General features: G+C 34.6%; 1 protein-coding gene across 1 annotated transcript; it reads left to right on the top strand.

Moving 5' to 3' along the window:
• The first annotated feature begins 4,281 nt into the window (after nt 1-4,281).
• Nucleotides 4,282-8,605, top strand: LOC111473153 (circumsporozoite protein-like). Its single transcript, XM_023118706.1, has 2 exons — nt 4,282-4,296; nt 8,198-8,605. The coding sequence occupies exons 1-2, from the start codon at nt 4,282-4,284 to the stop codon at nt 8,603-8,605; spliced, it is 423 nt and encodes a 140-aa protein (XP_022974474.1).
• The last annotated feature ends 8,035 nt before the right edge of the window (nt 8,606-16,640 follow it).

A 16,640-nucleotide genomic window follows, 5' to 3' on the forward strand; every position in this document is an offset into this window, starting at 1 on the left:
TAGTACTCGATGTTTGTATGCTTGCTGGACTATCTTTCTACTGCTTTTATCTGTTCATACTATGTGGGTGAACTGGAGGATTTGTGTATATGCGCTCCGGGTGTTGATGGATGATATTTCCCTGTTGAGCTTGTATGGCTGTATGTGTTGTTAATCATACATAAACTTATGTTGAATGATTAGGTGAACTTAAGATATGATTGATAAGTTGTAGTGTTGAGATATGCCTAGGGTGAACTATTGTAGGGATTGAGTTGAGTTTAGTTAGGGGACCCTTCTGATGTGACAGTCTATGGTGTCGTGAGAGGGAGAGACCCTTTAACCCTGGATTGTTATGGACTTGGAAGTCTTGATTGATTGATTCTGAAAGCCAAGGCCCCTAACTAAATATTTTTAACTACCCTTGAGATTTAGAGTACCACATTAGAACCCTGAGGTGTAGAGAGATGATGATAAGCGCCAACAATGTTGGATTTTGCATAGCTAGAGGTTCTTCTTGAATCCTTGCAAACGTTCACAAATAGGGAAGTGTACGTCCTACCTCCTCGTATACGTAAGCTTCTAAAATATAAATGTAAGCTCTTAACTCCTCGTATACGTCCTACACTTCCGTTGGTGGTTAGTTCCTATTGGATCATCTGACACCTTTGTTAGTATTTCACAAACATAACTAATTTTCAACTATTTGTGAAATACGGCTTAAAATGATCTATTTTACCTTAAACGGGGTCAAAATTAAGTTCGAGAGGGTCAGAGCGGTGCCAAACAGGTCAGAAATAGGTTTTCCAAGCCGAATAAGCCACTGCGGAGCTAATTGAGCTGCTGGAGCCAAGGGCTTTTTGCGCCAAAAGCTGACATGTAGCACATTCAGGAGGCAATGAGTGTGCAGACGATCTCGGGTTGTCCGGGTGCAGTCACGGGTCTAGGCTAAACTTTGTTGTTGGGCCGCGGTTTGTTTCGGTGGGCCTAGGGTTAAATCGTTTGGCCAAGAGGGTTTGGGTTGTAGCTTCGGGTCGCGGGTGAAGAATTAGGCCGAGGCGTGGACCGGGCTAGATCGAGGCAATGACTATCTTTGGGCCGAGGGGTTTTAGGTCGCTTGTTGAAGCTCGGGTCGGACTTCGTCTCCCTCACCCGATTACTAGAGAGTTTTCTGACAACTCGATCTCTCTCCTCGATCACATCGTTCCGACATCCTTTTTCCTCCTTTTTTCTCTGTTTTCGAGTCTCCTCCTCAAAATCCCGTTTATGGTGTTTGTTTGGTTCGTAAGGGCCTGACACTCTCTGATCTAAGAGTATTCAGAAATTCAACATTTTGTCTTCCTTACCCGACGGTGTACGACGTGTAAACAACGTCGAAATCATCCCCGGTGTGTGTAAAGGTCTCTGGGACTGTTTTTGTGGTGTAAATCAGAGGTTTTGACATGGATTTCGTAAGGTTTGGCTTCGTCGGAGCTTCGTTGGTTCCCTCTCTCTCTCTCTCTCTCCCTTGTTTTTCTCACTATTTTTTCTTCTTGCAGGTGTCTTGGAAGTGGCTGAAGGTCGGGTTTGGTTCTCGTGGGGATCCCGACGTCGGACGCGCTTCGTTGGTCGTGTGCGAACGAAAACTCCGATGTTCACCGAAGTTCTCGATCTTGCTGACAACCGCAATTTTTTTATTATTATTTTATTTTTTATATTTGATCCATTAATTGATGATTTAAAATAAGATTTTGGGTGGTAAATTGTAACGACCCTATTTTCCAACTGAAATAGAGTTGCTACCATATGCATGATGTGCCCCTTTTTATGCCAAAACATTTATTTTAAATAGTTCATAAATGCCATGGAATTATACATTAAAAATAAAATCCTTAAACCAAACCAACGACATTTAAGAAATGAAAAATAAACAAATTAACACAAACTAGGAAAGAAAACAATATCCTATATTAATCTAAGACTAATAAGTAAAATAAAAATGTAGCTACCCTAGTACCGGTTTCATGATCTCTAACACGACGGCGCTATCATCTGTATAAGGGTGTCTTGCCTTTACCTAAAATGTAAAAGTTGTACATGACTCGAGTATTTTAAGAAAGACTCAGTAAGTAACCCATTATTGGGCTCATTGAATGCAATCACAGGCAACATGGGATACCTATCCTTTTATCATAGCATATCATGGCCTTAGGCAGCTTTTCCATCTGGTTAAGTTTGAATATGTAGTACTTCTCTACACATTTCCCACACATGCGAGCATGGGTCCACTAGGCGAGCTTGCACACTCCTATTTCTCCCCCTCTATTTTACTTTGTTAGGTTCACAATTATTTTTGTCAATTTTAATCAATTCTTAAATTACATAGACAATAAAAGATCGATTTCATGTCTCTCCCATCTATAGACGTTTATGCATTACAACATCCATATATCATATCATTTTTATACATCATGGCATGGTCATATTATAACATCGTTTATCATGGTATGACATAACTTCTCATGTTGTAACATGACATAACATATCATGACATCACTTTTTCATTATTTCTAAATTATGTTTGATAGTAAAACTTAAATTAAAAATATGTCAATTTTTATGCTGATTGATCGTTCCATCCAAGTATTGTTTGCTATAATATTATATTATCTAGGTACACGAATAATAATAATTTCTCATATCTTTCATTTTCCCTATCTCTCGGTTGTACACTCTATTTCTCCCCCTCTATTTTACCTTGTTAGGTTCACAATTATTTTTGCCAATTTTAATCAATTCTTAAATTACATAGACAATAAAAGATCGATTTCATGTCTCTCCCATCTTTTCCATATCTTTGTATTTCCTCTGTTGTTATTTTAACTTCTATTTTTCTTCTCAGTTGTACACTCTGTTTCTCTCCTTTTGTTTTACTTTTGTTAGGTTCATAATTACTAGTCCTGTTTTTATTTTATTATTTTCCTTCTATCGCTTGTACACTTCGTTTTTATTTTATTCTATTTTCCTTCTCTCTGTTGTACACTTTGTTTATCTCCATTGAGAGTTTTAATAGATTCTTGAATTACACACAACAAAAGACAAAAGGAATTTCATATCTCTCATTGTTTACTTGTCTCTGTATTTATTCAGTTTTTCTTAAATTTTGTTCACAATTATGTTTGACCAATTTTAACAATTTTTAAATTATATTGAGAATAAAAGACAAAATTTCATCTCTCATTTTTTATTTTATGTGTTTCTCTAGTTTTTTTTTTTTTTATTTGGTTCACCATTTATCTCTGGCCAATTTTAATCAATTCTTATTTCTTTTTCACTATTTTAATGTTGGATCTTCATTTTCTATAACCAATAAAATGATAACAAAAATCTAAATAATTAATACACTATAAAAGAGAAGAAATTATGAACTTTTCTATTGATCTCCTCTTGTTAAATTGGATCTACTTTTCTTTTTCTCTTTCAAGTAAATCAGACTATCTTGTTTCATTTTCTTTTTAAAGGAATGACAACATCTCTTTTGTGAAAATTATCATTTTTTGTTTTTTCTTAGGAAAATTGTCCAACAGTTGAAGTAGCATTGAGAAGAGATATTTGGGGGAAGAAGTTGTCTGATACGTGTGGAGGGATGAAATTAGTTACAATTTTATTATTATTGATGGCTTTTTTAAGCTGGTTACAAATATTATCCTTGATTTTTAAAACTAACTTTTCAAAAATTTAATTTTTAGAAATTTTAAATAAAAATTTGTATTCCTTCTATCTTTATCTAAAATTGATGTATAAACTCTATTTTGATATAATTTAAACATATACATATACCTATACATATACATACATGAGTAAGTACATATGCTTTAAATATTTTGTTTTAGTTCACCATTTGTGCTTTAGGAAAACTCCCATATCAAACACAAATTTGGATAAAAATCCTCCCATTTAGATACCCAATATTGTAGGAGATTGTTAATTAATTTTTATGGAGAATATGAAGTTAAAATTTTAGTATATCACATTGAGTGCTTAGAAAATGCATGCTAAATAGTTGTTGTCTATTACAACTAACTACCTAAAATTTTTTACTAAATTTAAGGTAGAAATATTTCTTTTAAACTTTGAGAAAACTTCACCTTCATCTTAAAACACAGCCATTGAAGTACGTGGTTTGAAAACACCTTTAAAAGACGACACAACAAAAGACTAAACAAAATAAATAAACATTTAAATTAAATACATCTCATTCTAACCTAAGTGTATGAAAATAAATACGACTACCCTAGGCATGTTTCACGGTCTCAAGTTGCGATGCCGTCGTCAACTGTACACGAATGTCTTGCCTTAACTTGAAACAGAAGTGGCTTAAGTATTTAAATAAATACTCGGTAAGTGATCCCACTATTGTGGCTTTAAATGCAAGAACATGTGAATGCAATGACATGACCTATCTTTTCAGTCTATTTTCCTTTGGTACTATTCTAACGGGTAACTTGGATGTGTACCATATACTCTATGCACAGCCCATACGTGTGAGTATGGACTCACCAGTCAGTTCGCACACCACTGGGCCACTTTCCTTGTCGTGTGAGCATACTCTGGGAGCTACTTAAACTGGACACCGTTAGAATTAGTAACCATCACGTCAACATTAGGTTAAACATAATGTTTGTTTTCCTGCTTGACAGTCGTAGCATTATGATAAACATAATAAATGTTTTTTTGCTTGGTCATCGTAGCATTATGATAACCATAATGATTGTTTTTCTACCTCGTAACATACATGTCCGTACTATCGTGAAGGGTAAGGGGTATCCCCCAATGCACGAGCACACAATAATGCCTGAGGTACCAATATTTTTCCATTTTCATTATCATTTAATACAACCCCGCTAGCATGTCGTACATATCATATCGTTTATCATATCATTTCACATATCGTTTATCATATCTTTTAAGCATACGTCGGAGTTGTATTTCATGTTAGTTCGTTGTTTTGCATGTCAATCACATCATATCATTCAAATTACATAAATATTTCATTTCAAGCTTACCCGAGAATGCACAATGATTATTTTCTATCAATTTAATATGAAATTTTTTCTTGGAGGGGTTAGCAAATTTTCTAGGACAAATTTGGATCTCTCCATTCTAAAATTCTTCTTTGTTGTTCGTGTCATTGTATATTATTGCATGAAAAGGTGTACATGATTTTAAATAAAATAAGACCAAATGCAAATGAAGATGAACAAGAAACTATGTGGCAACCTGCACTACACGAAAATAAGATTTATCATCGATCACATCCTAATATGCACTAAAACCAATTGGCCTCCCTAATATGCTGAAATTAACCACATCCAAGTACGATTAATTCTCATACAAAAGTTGACTACCTTTCGTTGGGGCATGCAAGTTGTTCACGACAAAGAGTAAAAATAATGACTAGAAAAAAAACTATCATTCCAAGGAAAGTAATGCAATTATGTAAGTGCATAAATGAAAAAAAAAAAAAAAAAAAAAAAACTAACTTGGTTTCCTTGGAGCTTGTTACGTGTTTACCGTTTGTCAGCTCCCTTTTCCTTAATTGTTTTTTCAGTTATCCATTGTCAAAGAAATAATTTTGTGGGTGGAAATAATATTGTGAAATCTATCCCCTATATATCAAATAGCTCTACTTCTAAGACGTAGTTCAAGCATATGTTCTCAATAGATGACTTTATTGATGAATTTTTTCTTTCCTATAATTCCAGTGATTAACATATCTTACGAGTTCATCCAATTCTGATTGCTGTTTAGTGCAATTATTCAAATTGTTGTCTTCTTCTTGTTGCTGTTTTCAACTATCAGCTACTGGATTCTTTGTCAATTTATAAATTGTTGATCGATTCTCTACTACAGCTGGATATTTTACGTTGTCATTGATATTAAATTCTATTTGTTGATCATTCATTTTCAACATTATAGTTCTGTTGTGGACATCTACAATTGTTCTTCCAGTTTTCAAAAATGCTCTCTCCAAGATAATTGGTATTCATGGTTCGCTTCATAATCCAAAATGATAAAACCTGGTGGATATATGAACTTGCCCACTTGAATTAGAATATCTTCTATTTTTCCTTCTAGATGAGTGAAAGATCGGTCTGCTAGTTGGAGGATGACATTTGTTGATTGTATAAGACTTGTCTCTTCCATGAGACGTTTTAATAGTTTTTCCACCCTGAATTATAGTCTTTGAGAAGGGATTATTTTTTAGATGCCTTATTAGCTTGATTCTTCACATAAAAAATTGATGTTATATTACTCGACGTTAATCAAAACTTTGTTCTTCTCCACATTATACACAAGATTCAGCTGCTGTTTGGGGCATTACAACAGCAACTTGGACGGGTGCTTTATTCATGGAACCTTCTCCCAATGCTAGATTTTGTAGAATATTAGTCATCGAAGCTAATTAAGCGTTGATAGAGGATAAAGCATCAACTTCAAGTACTCCTCAAGTCTTCTTTTCTGGATTGCTTCTCACATCAACCAATTGACAATTATTAATCAAGCGTTGATTGCCAATTGCTCCCCATGAAGACCTTCATCATCATACTGTGCGCGTCCCCGCTCATCATCATTAGTGGAGAATTATCCCGATATATATGAACACACAAAATGCACGAGATCCCCACAGTTTTCATTTTTAAATCATCTTTAAGACATAACGCTATACACCATTCACTTATTATTTTAAGTAACATGCATGCATTGGCATTCATATATTCATCATCATTAACATTAACTAGGGTTGTGTCTTTGAAAACTTGTCGTCATAATGCATTGTGGCATTTAATACATGCACAACATCTTAATATGGAAGATTGTCATATTAAGGCATTTCATCATAATACGTCTCATCTTCTTATTATTATGCATCATCGTCATCATGTCAACATCATGTGCATCATCACATCATCATATAACATCAACACATCATCATTTAACGTCATCACCTCATCATATAACATAAAGCATAAATGACACGTGCAAGGGCCACTGGACACGTGTCGTCATACATAAGACAATTCTTCCGACCGAGTCGACAGAAAGACCACTTACCTGATTAGCTTAAGTTGTTGTCATGAATTTATCGTTAATGAAAGTTTGATTCTGTCTTTTGAAATCTAAGTTAACCTATGTGTGCTCATGACATCAGTTTCAAGTTCGAACTTTCATGTAACAAGTTTATAGACGGAGTTAACCATTTTTCTAGAAGATATAAGCTACTGTCATATAAAAGAATTTGATGAATTTATTTTATGTTAGAGTATTATCTGCTTTCTAGTCTTATGATATTTCAAATTCAATTATTTTTCCATGACCGTAGACCTCAAAATTGACAATTCTAGTCTCCTCCTTTTTCTTTTAATTTTATTAACAATTATCTTTATCCCATTTTAATCCAACAATAAAAGACTTCCATTTTTTATTCTCCTTGCTTTTAATTCTTTTTGTAACTATCTTTCAACAATTTTAATGATTTTTTTTTTCCTCTGCTTTTAATGGTCTTTGTCATTATCTTTATTCAATTTTAATAGATTCTTCTTTTTTTACCATTTTAATGTTGTTGATCATGATTTTCTAAAATGATGGTAAAAATCTAAATAATTGAAATAGAGTAAAAGAGATAGAAGATCTAAATTTTTTTTTCTCTTTCTCAATTAAACGGGTATAAAGTCTTGTTTTCCTTTTTCTCTCTCACAGTAAATCTTACTATTTTTTCTTTTCTTTTTATTGCCGATCAGTGATCATTATGTTGTTGGAGGAGGTGTTGCAATAAAATAAAATAAAATAAAAGTGAATTTGAACTTAAAATTCTCCTTTTATTTTTTTAACATTTAATTGGATTGAAATTGTAAAAAAAAAAAAAAATAATAATAAATCAAAATTGTTGTAATTTTAAAACTATAATATTTTTTCATCCAAATATTATTACAGAAGTCCTTAGACGTTCAATAAATTAAAAATATTAATACTATTTTTGAAAATTTATGAATATTGTTAAACGTGAAATAAAGTTGTATTTATATAATGATAAACGTATTATTAAAATAAAAGTAGTGATCATAAGATTTCTATGTTACATTATTAAAGGGCTTGAATTAAAAATGTTCATCTCTTATTGAGAACATCTCTCTCACCAATAGCTTATCTTCTCTAGCGTGGTTGATCTTTTGTACAGTCTTCACATCATTCCATTGGCTACGGCGGAGGGGGCGGAGAGGGGAAGAGAAACGCCGCCGGGGGTGGCAGAGAGGGGAAGAGAAATGCCGCCAGAGGTGGAGATTTAAAGAAGTTTCGCATAGGTGGTGGCGGAGAGGGGAAGAGAAACGCCGCCGGAGGTGGAGATTTAAAGAAGCTTTGCATAGAAGGTGGCGGAGAGGGAAAAAGAAACGCTGCCGAGGGTGGCAGAGAGGGGAAGAGAAATGATGCCGGGTGTGAAGATTTAAAGAAGCTTCGCATAGGAGGTGGCGGAGAGGTGAAGAGGAACACTGCTGGAGGGGGCGGAGAAGTGAAGAGGAAGGCCGATAGAGATCTACGGGAAGGCTTCAGGTCTAGCGATGAGTCAGCAGTGACAGGAAATGGATGAAAGAAAAGTGGAAAAATGAATAGCAAAGATAACCCTAAAAGATTCATTTTTTGTTCTTTCTTTTTTTATGTTTGGTGATTAGGAAGATGGTATGAAAATCTATTGCCAATCTCAAAATATTTATAGGAATAATGTACATTTTCAAATAGTAAATACTAAATTTGTCTTTTAAAAAAATAATAAAAAAAAAACAAAAAAATTTAAATTAAAAAAAATACTCTAAAGTTTTTATTAAACTAAAGTTTTTATTAAACTTCTCATGAACTAAAAATGCACTTAAATTTTTTAAAAAAATTAAAAAAATATTCTTATAATTAGTTAGGGATAGAAATGGTTAATATTTTGTTTTAAAAAAGTGCCTTCAAATTTTCATAAAACTTTCATACATACAATTAATTTTTACCAGTTGGATGAAGTTTAATTATAATAAAGTTTCTTTATAACTGATTTAAAATTAAAAATAAAATAGACTGAAATGGTTAGATATTTTTTTTTACTCGACATAATTAGTTTCCCAAAATCATTTGTTACAATAAATTAGGAAAACTCAACTTAAAATAATATAATTTATTACTACATTTCTAAATTAGTTGTTCACTCGAGTTTATATAGAGGTGAGATTTAGAGGTAGAATATTTAGAGGTAGAATCTTTGTGTGACGATAAAATGGGTTTGCTTAAAAATGTCAATATGGTTTATGTCCTCTTGTTGTTCTCTTTTGTTGCTATTTTGTCTCATCTCAATGGTCTCGAGGCAGGTGGAGTGGCAATGTGCTTTCTTTAGGACTTAAAAGGCATGTCCCAACTAGACTAAATCCAACAACATCTCTTGAAACGCCTCCATTGGGTCTAGGCACTAAGAGACATATGCCAATTGGCCCAAATCCAACACCTCCTCCTGAAACGCCTCCATTGGGTCTAGGCACTAAGAGACGTGTGTCAACTGGCCCAAATTCAACAACATCTCCTAAAAGCCCTCCCTCAAGTTTAGGCACCAAGAGGCGTGTCCAATTGGACCTGATCCAGCAACATCTCCCGAAACACCTCCATTGGGTCTAGGAGCTAAGAGACGTGTCCCAACTGGTCAAAAACCAACAACATCTACTGACAGCCCTCCCTCAAATTTAAGCACCAAGAGGCCTGTCCCAACAAGACATAATTCAGCAACATCTCCCAAAATGCCTCCATTGGGTCTAGGCACTAAGAGGCGTGTACCAACGGGCCCAAATCCAACAACTTCTCCCAAAAGCCCACCCTCAAGTTTAGCCACCAAGAGGCAAATCCAGCAACATCTCCTGAAAGCCCTCCACCAAATTTAGTTACCAAGAGAAGTGTCACACGACAACATCTCCTGAAAGCCCTCCCCCAAATTTAGGCACCAAGAGAAGTGTCCAACATCTCCTGAAAGCCCTCCACCAAATGTAGGCACCAAGAGAAGTGTCCCAAGAGTACCAAATTCAACAACAATTATGGAACAAAACTTTCTCTCTCTTTTGTTTTAATTAAATGGTATTTTTATCTTTTACCTTACTTTTCTTTCCTTTTCCTTTCTTTTTGTTTATTTGTAATTTCCGATTTTGATATTGATCTAAGTCTAACTTTATTTAGGACCTATCAGCGAACTTTCAAGAGTTTTGGAGCTCTTAATTAGCCAAAAATAAGCTTCGAAGGGCACGATTCATTCCCGTAAGTAACCACACGGACGGATTTATGAAGTAATACTTGTAGGGTGCGCTTAAAATCTATCTACCGTTTGTCGGCTCCCTTTTCCTCAATTGTTTTTTTTTCCAGTTATCCAATGTCAAAGAAATAATTTTATGGGTGGAAATAATATTGTGAAATTCCGAGTTTCAAAAAATTGATTTAAGAATACTTAGAAAGCAATATGCTTTAAAATTAAGCATTAAACGATAAAACGATAGTGTTAGGATGACTCTAAAAGTAAGGATTATGATAGATTGATAGAACGATAGCGTTAGGATACGTTCCTGTAAGGATATGACTAAGGTACGTTCATGTAACGATATGATTATGATAGATATAAGAATGTTAAGGCTATTGATAAGTTAGAGAGCGATATGACACAAAATGTTTAAGATATGATATGATTATGATATGACATATGAATGACGGATATATATATATACATATACATATATTTTGTGATTTGATATGAAAATGATATGAAATATGTTATGGTACGAAATATGTGATAATTGACATGTTTATGATATGATATATTGTGATGCGATATGTTATGGTATGATATGTAAATGATGAAAATTGTTATATCTGGAAGCATGGAATGGTATGTGTGTTCATGCATTGGGGATACCTCTTACCCTTCACGATAGTACAGACGTGTACGTTACGAGGCAGAAAAACAATCATTATGGTTATCATAATGCTACGATGACCAAGCAGAAAAACGTTCATTATGCTTATCATAATGCTACGACTGTTAGGAAGGAAAACAAACATTATGTTAAACCTAATTTTTTCGTGTTGGTTACTAGTTCTAACAGTGTCCAGTTTAAGTAGATCCTAGAGTATGCTCGCATGACAAGGAAAGTGGCCCAACGGTGTGCGAACTGACTGGTGAGTCCATACTCGCACGTATGGGCTGTGTGTAGAGTATGTGGTACAAGTCCAAGTTACTCGTTAGGATAGTACCGAAGGAAAATAGACTGAAAAGACAGGTCATTACATTCGCATGTTCTTGCATTTAAAGCCCCAATAGTGGGGTCACTTACTAATTATTTATTTAAATACTTAAGTCACTTATGTTTTAGGTTCAGGCAAGACATTCATGTACGACTGACGAGACATCGTAACTTGAGACCATGGAACATGTATAGGGTAATCGTATTTATTTTCTTAGACTTAGGCTAGAATAGGATGTCTTTAATTTAAAAATTTATTTATTTTGTTTAGTCTTTTGTTGTGTCATCTTTTAAAGGTGTTTTCAAACCACATAAGTCAATGGCTGTGTTTTAAGATGAACGTGACGGTTTATGAAAGTTCAAATGAAGTATTTTTGCATTCAATGATCATGATATGTATACAGCGACGACCTTAAATTAAGTAGAAAATTACATGTCGTTACACGTTTAATAGATAACATCTATTTAGCAAGCATTTTCTAAGCATTCAATGTGATATAGTGGAATTTTAACCTCATATTCTCCATCAAAATTAATTAACCATCTCCTAGAATATTGGGTATCTAAATGGGAGGATTTTTATCTAAATTTGTCCAGCCTTATATGGGTGTTTAAATTATATCAAAATAGAGTTTATACATAATTCTTTAGATAAAAATTGAGATTTACCTTATATGGAAGGTAAATCTCAATTTTTATTTAAAATTTTAGAAGATTATATTTTTGTTGTTTTAGAAATCAAGGGTAATATTCATTGAGACTCCTCCCCCAAATATCTCTCCTCAATTCAATACCTTGACTATTAGACAATTTTGCTAAAAAGAAAAAAAATAAAAAATAGTAAATTTCATAAAAGAGATATTGTTATTCTTTTAAAAAGAAAATGAAAGGAAACACTAAAAGTATAATTTATTCTAACTTTTATAATAAGATTTGTTTACCTTTTATTCAAAAGTTCCTGCCTATGAAGATTAACATTATATAATTTAATAATCATGGACATAAATTGTAACACCCGATCTCCGATTGAAAAGATGTGTCTTCTCATTGATATTGATATCTTTTAAATAGGATACAAGCTAGCAACAAATGAGAAAAATATAAAATAATTAAATACTGAAAATAAAATAAAATATATGGTAAATCAAATCATAAATAAAGAACATTAAGATATAATATTTAAGATATATTTTATAAATAATATATACTCTAAATATTATACCTCAATAAACCCAAAACCTAATTTTTTTTCTAAGTTGAATTTCCAAATTTCATTTAGGGACATAATTTTGAGATGGGGTAGAAAGAGAAAAAATTTTAGAAATAGAAAAATATAAAAAGAAAAAAAATGGTGGAAAATTAGAAAAATGGTCAAGGTCAACCCCAGTTGAGATCTTTTCAAAAAATAGAAAAATAGCCACAAGGAGTCCGATTCCAATCGAGATCTCTTAAAAAATCTTTCACAGAACCTATAGAAAGCATTCTACACCATTGAATCGTCCAAAACCGTCAAGGAACGAAGAAAATCCATATGTAAGTTCTTGAATCGTTGTTTTCAGATTTTCCTCAGATCTGTGAGAAATATTGAGCATTAAATTATGAAATTTGAGCATATTAATCTAGAGAGGATTTGGCTCATAATCCGTGAAGGAAGTCCTGATTGATTAAGATTGGAAATAGTAGTTCTGGAGTTCGTCAAAGAATGTAGGTATTGATGTTTCTTGATAACTTTGGACTGAGCTAATTATCACCGTGATTAGAAATAAATTACAAGAAAAATACCTACTTGTAGACAAATATAAACTCTAGAAATCTTGTGAAAGAAATAGAAGAATGCAAAGAAAATGGTAAATAATCGATTTTCTGGAAAATTGCAGAGTTGAGAGGAAGAAGACGAACGACAGAGGGACGCATGTCAGGCAGGGAGAGGTCTGCGCGTCGCCGAAAATGAGGACGCGTGTCACGCGTGCATTGATTTATATAAGATTAGGAAAATACTACGTCGGGTAGGATTAGAAGACCGATACTCGCTCCAGAAACGAGAACCCGCGCACGACCCGGCCTCCCAACCCGATGCCTTGCCAGCGTCCGCCACGTGCTTCAGGGATCGAACCCACATCATTAAAGTCGTAAGAACCATTCAGTCGGCGACACGTGTTAAGTGCACCACCGCGTTTTCCCTCCCTCATGGGCGTCTGTACGCACGCGTTTGTGCACGTGGGTGACTCCCTCTAGCACGTGGGCGCGTGAATCAGCGCGTGAGACCCCTTTTATCTTGATTTAACTTTCATTCGACTATTTTTCATCTCGATTTTGGTACTCATCTAAATTTAACTTGATTTAAGACCTATCAGCAAACTTTCATGTGATTGGAGCTCCCAATTAGCCGAAAAGTAAGCTTCGTAGGGCACGCTCCATTCCGATAAGTAACCGCACAGAATTAGGAAGTAATACTTGTAGGGTGCGCTTGGTTTTGCATACATGCTAGAGAAAATTACCCTTAGGTGGCTAGATCTAATGATTCTCTGTACTTATGAAGTTAAATATATATATCTTTTTGACTTGTTGCCCTAATGAGATTTCACACTTGATGTTTGTATGCTTGCTGGACTATCTTACTACTGCTTTTATCTGTCATACTATGCTGGCAAACGAGAGAAAATGTGTATCTGTGATCCGGGTGTTGATGAATGTTAACGCTCCGTTGAGCTTGTATGACTGTATGAATTTTTAATCATACATAAGCTCCTGTTGAATGATTGCGTGAACTTATGATATGAATGATAAACTGTAGTGTTGTGTTATGCCTAGGGTGTACTCTTGTAGGGGTTTAGTTGGGTTTAGATGGGGGACCCTCCCGATGTTACGGTCAGTGGTGTCGTGAGGGGCGCTTAGAGGGAGAGACTCTTTAACCCTAGATTGTTATGGACTTGGAACTCTTATTGAGTGAATTTGGAAGCCAGGGCCCTAAACTCAATAGTTTTAACTACCATTGAGACATAGAGAACCACGTTAGGACCCCGAGGTGTAGAGAGATAATCCCTTAGCCGATAGTAGCTGGTATAGCGTTCAAGTATACTCCACTTCCCTTCCTACTCTAGTGTGGTACTGTTGTGCTAGGCGAGACGCCAGTTAAGGAGGTGTTACTCTTCCCTTCCTACTACGGTATGGTACCGTTGAGCTTGGTGAGACGCTATTAGGAAAGTGTTACTTAGTGGTAGATCGACTACTCTGCATGGGGATCCGTCTTATGGTAAGATGTTGATCACGAGGGTGGGTCAAGGTCGTTTGCATGATGAGTCCATCCTGTAGATGAACGTTGACCATGTAGTGACTAATTCTAGATGGGTTGTACGAGGGGTACATGTAGTTATGAGGGAGCACCTCCTCCTCAAACACTGAATATCGCTTCAAAGGTTAAGTCCTTCCACCCCGTACTGTGTACTGAGAGTACCGAGATTCTAGGGCCTAGAGCATAGTTGGTGGTTCTCTCCTAAACTTGGATGCGATTAAGAGCCTACACGTAGGTTGCTTACTGAGTATATTTTTAACACATGCGAAAGAAATTTAGATCTTAAGGATCTCTTAGAACATCAATTATAGTTAATAACTAGCATGTTCATAAATATTAAAACTCAAGGTGTTGGAGTACTAACCTTTTATAGTTCAAATTCTTTTTTCCTCACGAACCGGTTTCAAACCACCACTAGCGTCTTCTCCACTATTCTCCAGCCTTATAACGGATTGTGGAATCTGGTGAGTGACTAAATTTGAGAGGGATTTAGTATATATGAAGAGAGAGTTTGTGAGAGTTTTTCTCAAGGTTTTTACTAGGGAGACCTTCCATGTACCTTGATCACTCTATTTATAGAGTTATGTTTGCATGTTCATACAAATTTGAGATCATCAAATTTTGACACTCAAAATTCCACTCAAATGTTTGAGATTATGTGGCAAGCATGCAAGTTTGAGTTAACCAAAATTTGACACTCAAAATTACACTCAAATTTGTGGGGTTTATTTGGCAAGCATGCAAGTTTGGTTAAACCAAATTTTGACACCTCAAAATTCCACCATCTCAAACATGGATTTTTCCATTAGATGAAGTCAACATTTTGACTTTCTTCATTTTAATTCAACAATTAATTTGAATAATTAATTTCAAATTAAAGTAATATTAAATGATTAATTAACGATTTAATTAATATTTAATAGTAAATAAAATGTCAATCTCAATAAATTTCGGCACATATTAATTATGAATCCCTATTAATAATTAAAATATTTAAATCTTATTAAAATATCTCCAATTCTCTCTTTTTCTTTAATTGATAATTAAAACAAAAATGCGGTTAAATATATCGTATATATGTAGTGCATATTCTCTAATTTGAATTCGAACACTTCGAACTCACTCGTCACACTGTTCTATGGTTTAGTCCGATATGAGCTAGCAGAGGGACCTAATGGACCTACAGATCTTGGGCTCCAAGGATCCGAGATTAACCAGCTAAACTCATTAACCTTGTTAACCAACATTCGTGAACTACTAGGACACTCCACTATAGCCTAGTAGTTGCACTCCCCTCACTATAGATATATTTCTGTCTATTTGATATAACCACGATTAGTAAGTCGATCCTTCACAAGTTGTTTGTAACTAGAGCTAGGTCAATTTACCGTTTTACCCCTAAAGTTACTTCTTGTTCCTTAAGTCTCACTAATCCTCTAATGAACAATTGGTTTGTGGTACAACCACCAAACCGAATCCCTCTCGGGCCAATGAGGGTGGGGCCCCTTGTTCAAGACTTGGAGTCAGTACTTAAGCGAACAACTCTCTACTATCCTTAAAAGCGGGTAGGAGCGAATTCCATCTTACCTCTGAAATGGGAGGCTTATTGAGTCGGCGAACTCGATCTACTCCCACCCATGCAAATTTAAGAATACTTCCGAATAAACAGGAGTTCATAGTTAGCTTTGGATTATGATCGAGTAACCTAGGTCATAGAATGAAAAAATTAGTCTCAACAGTAAACGACATTATAAAGTGAGAGTGATTTTCTTCATGGTCCTATCTTATGCAATACTCATGACATAGGACGCTCCCAGTTACATGTCTCACATGTACAATTTAATGATCGCATTTTTTATATTATATACAAAAGTGGGCCGCATTCATAGTGTCCCCAGGATAAGGTACTCAGCCTTATCCATGTACTATAGATCATTTTGACTATATACTTGAACTTGATCCACTCTTATGTCTCTACATATAGTTGAAGTAATCATAATATAGCCAGAGTATTCTTAATTTATTGGATTTAGATTAATGATCGTAAAGTTCACTTTATTTCATAATGATCTTTAACTTTA

The sequence above is a fragment of the Cucurbita maxima genome, unplaced genomic scaffold, assembly GCF_002738345.1.
Source record: "Cucurbita maxima cultivar Rimu unplaced genomic scaffold, Cmax_1.0 Cma_Scf00106, whole genome shotgun sequence".
Classification (NCBI taxonomy): domain Eukaryota; kingdom Viridiplantae; phylum Streptophyta; class Magnoliopsida; order Cucurbitales; family Cucurbitaceae; genus Cucurbita; species Cucurbita maxima.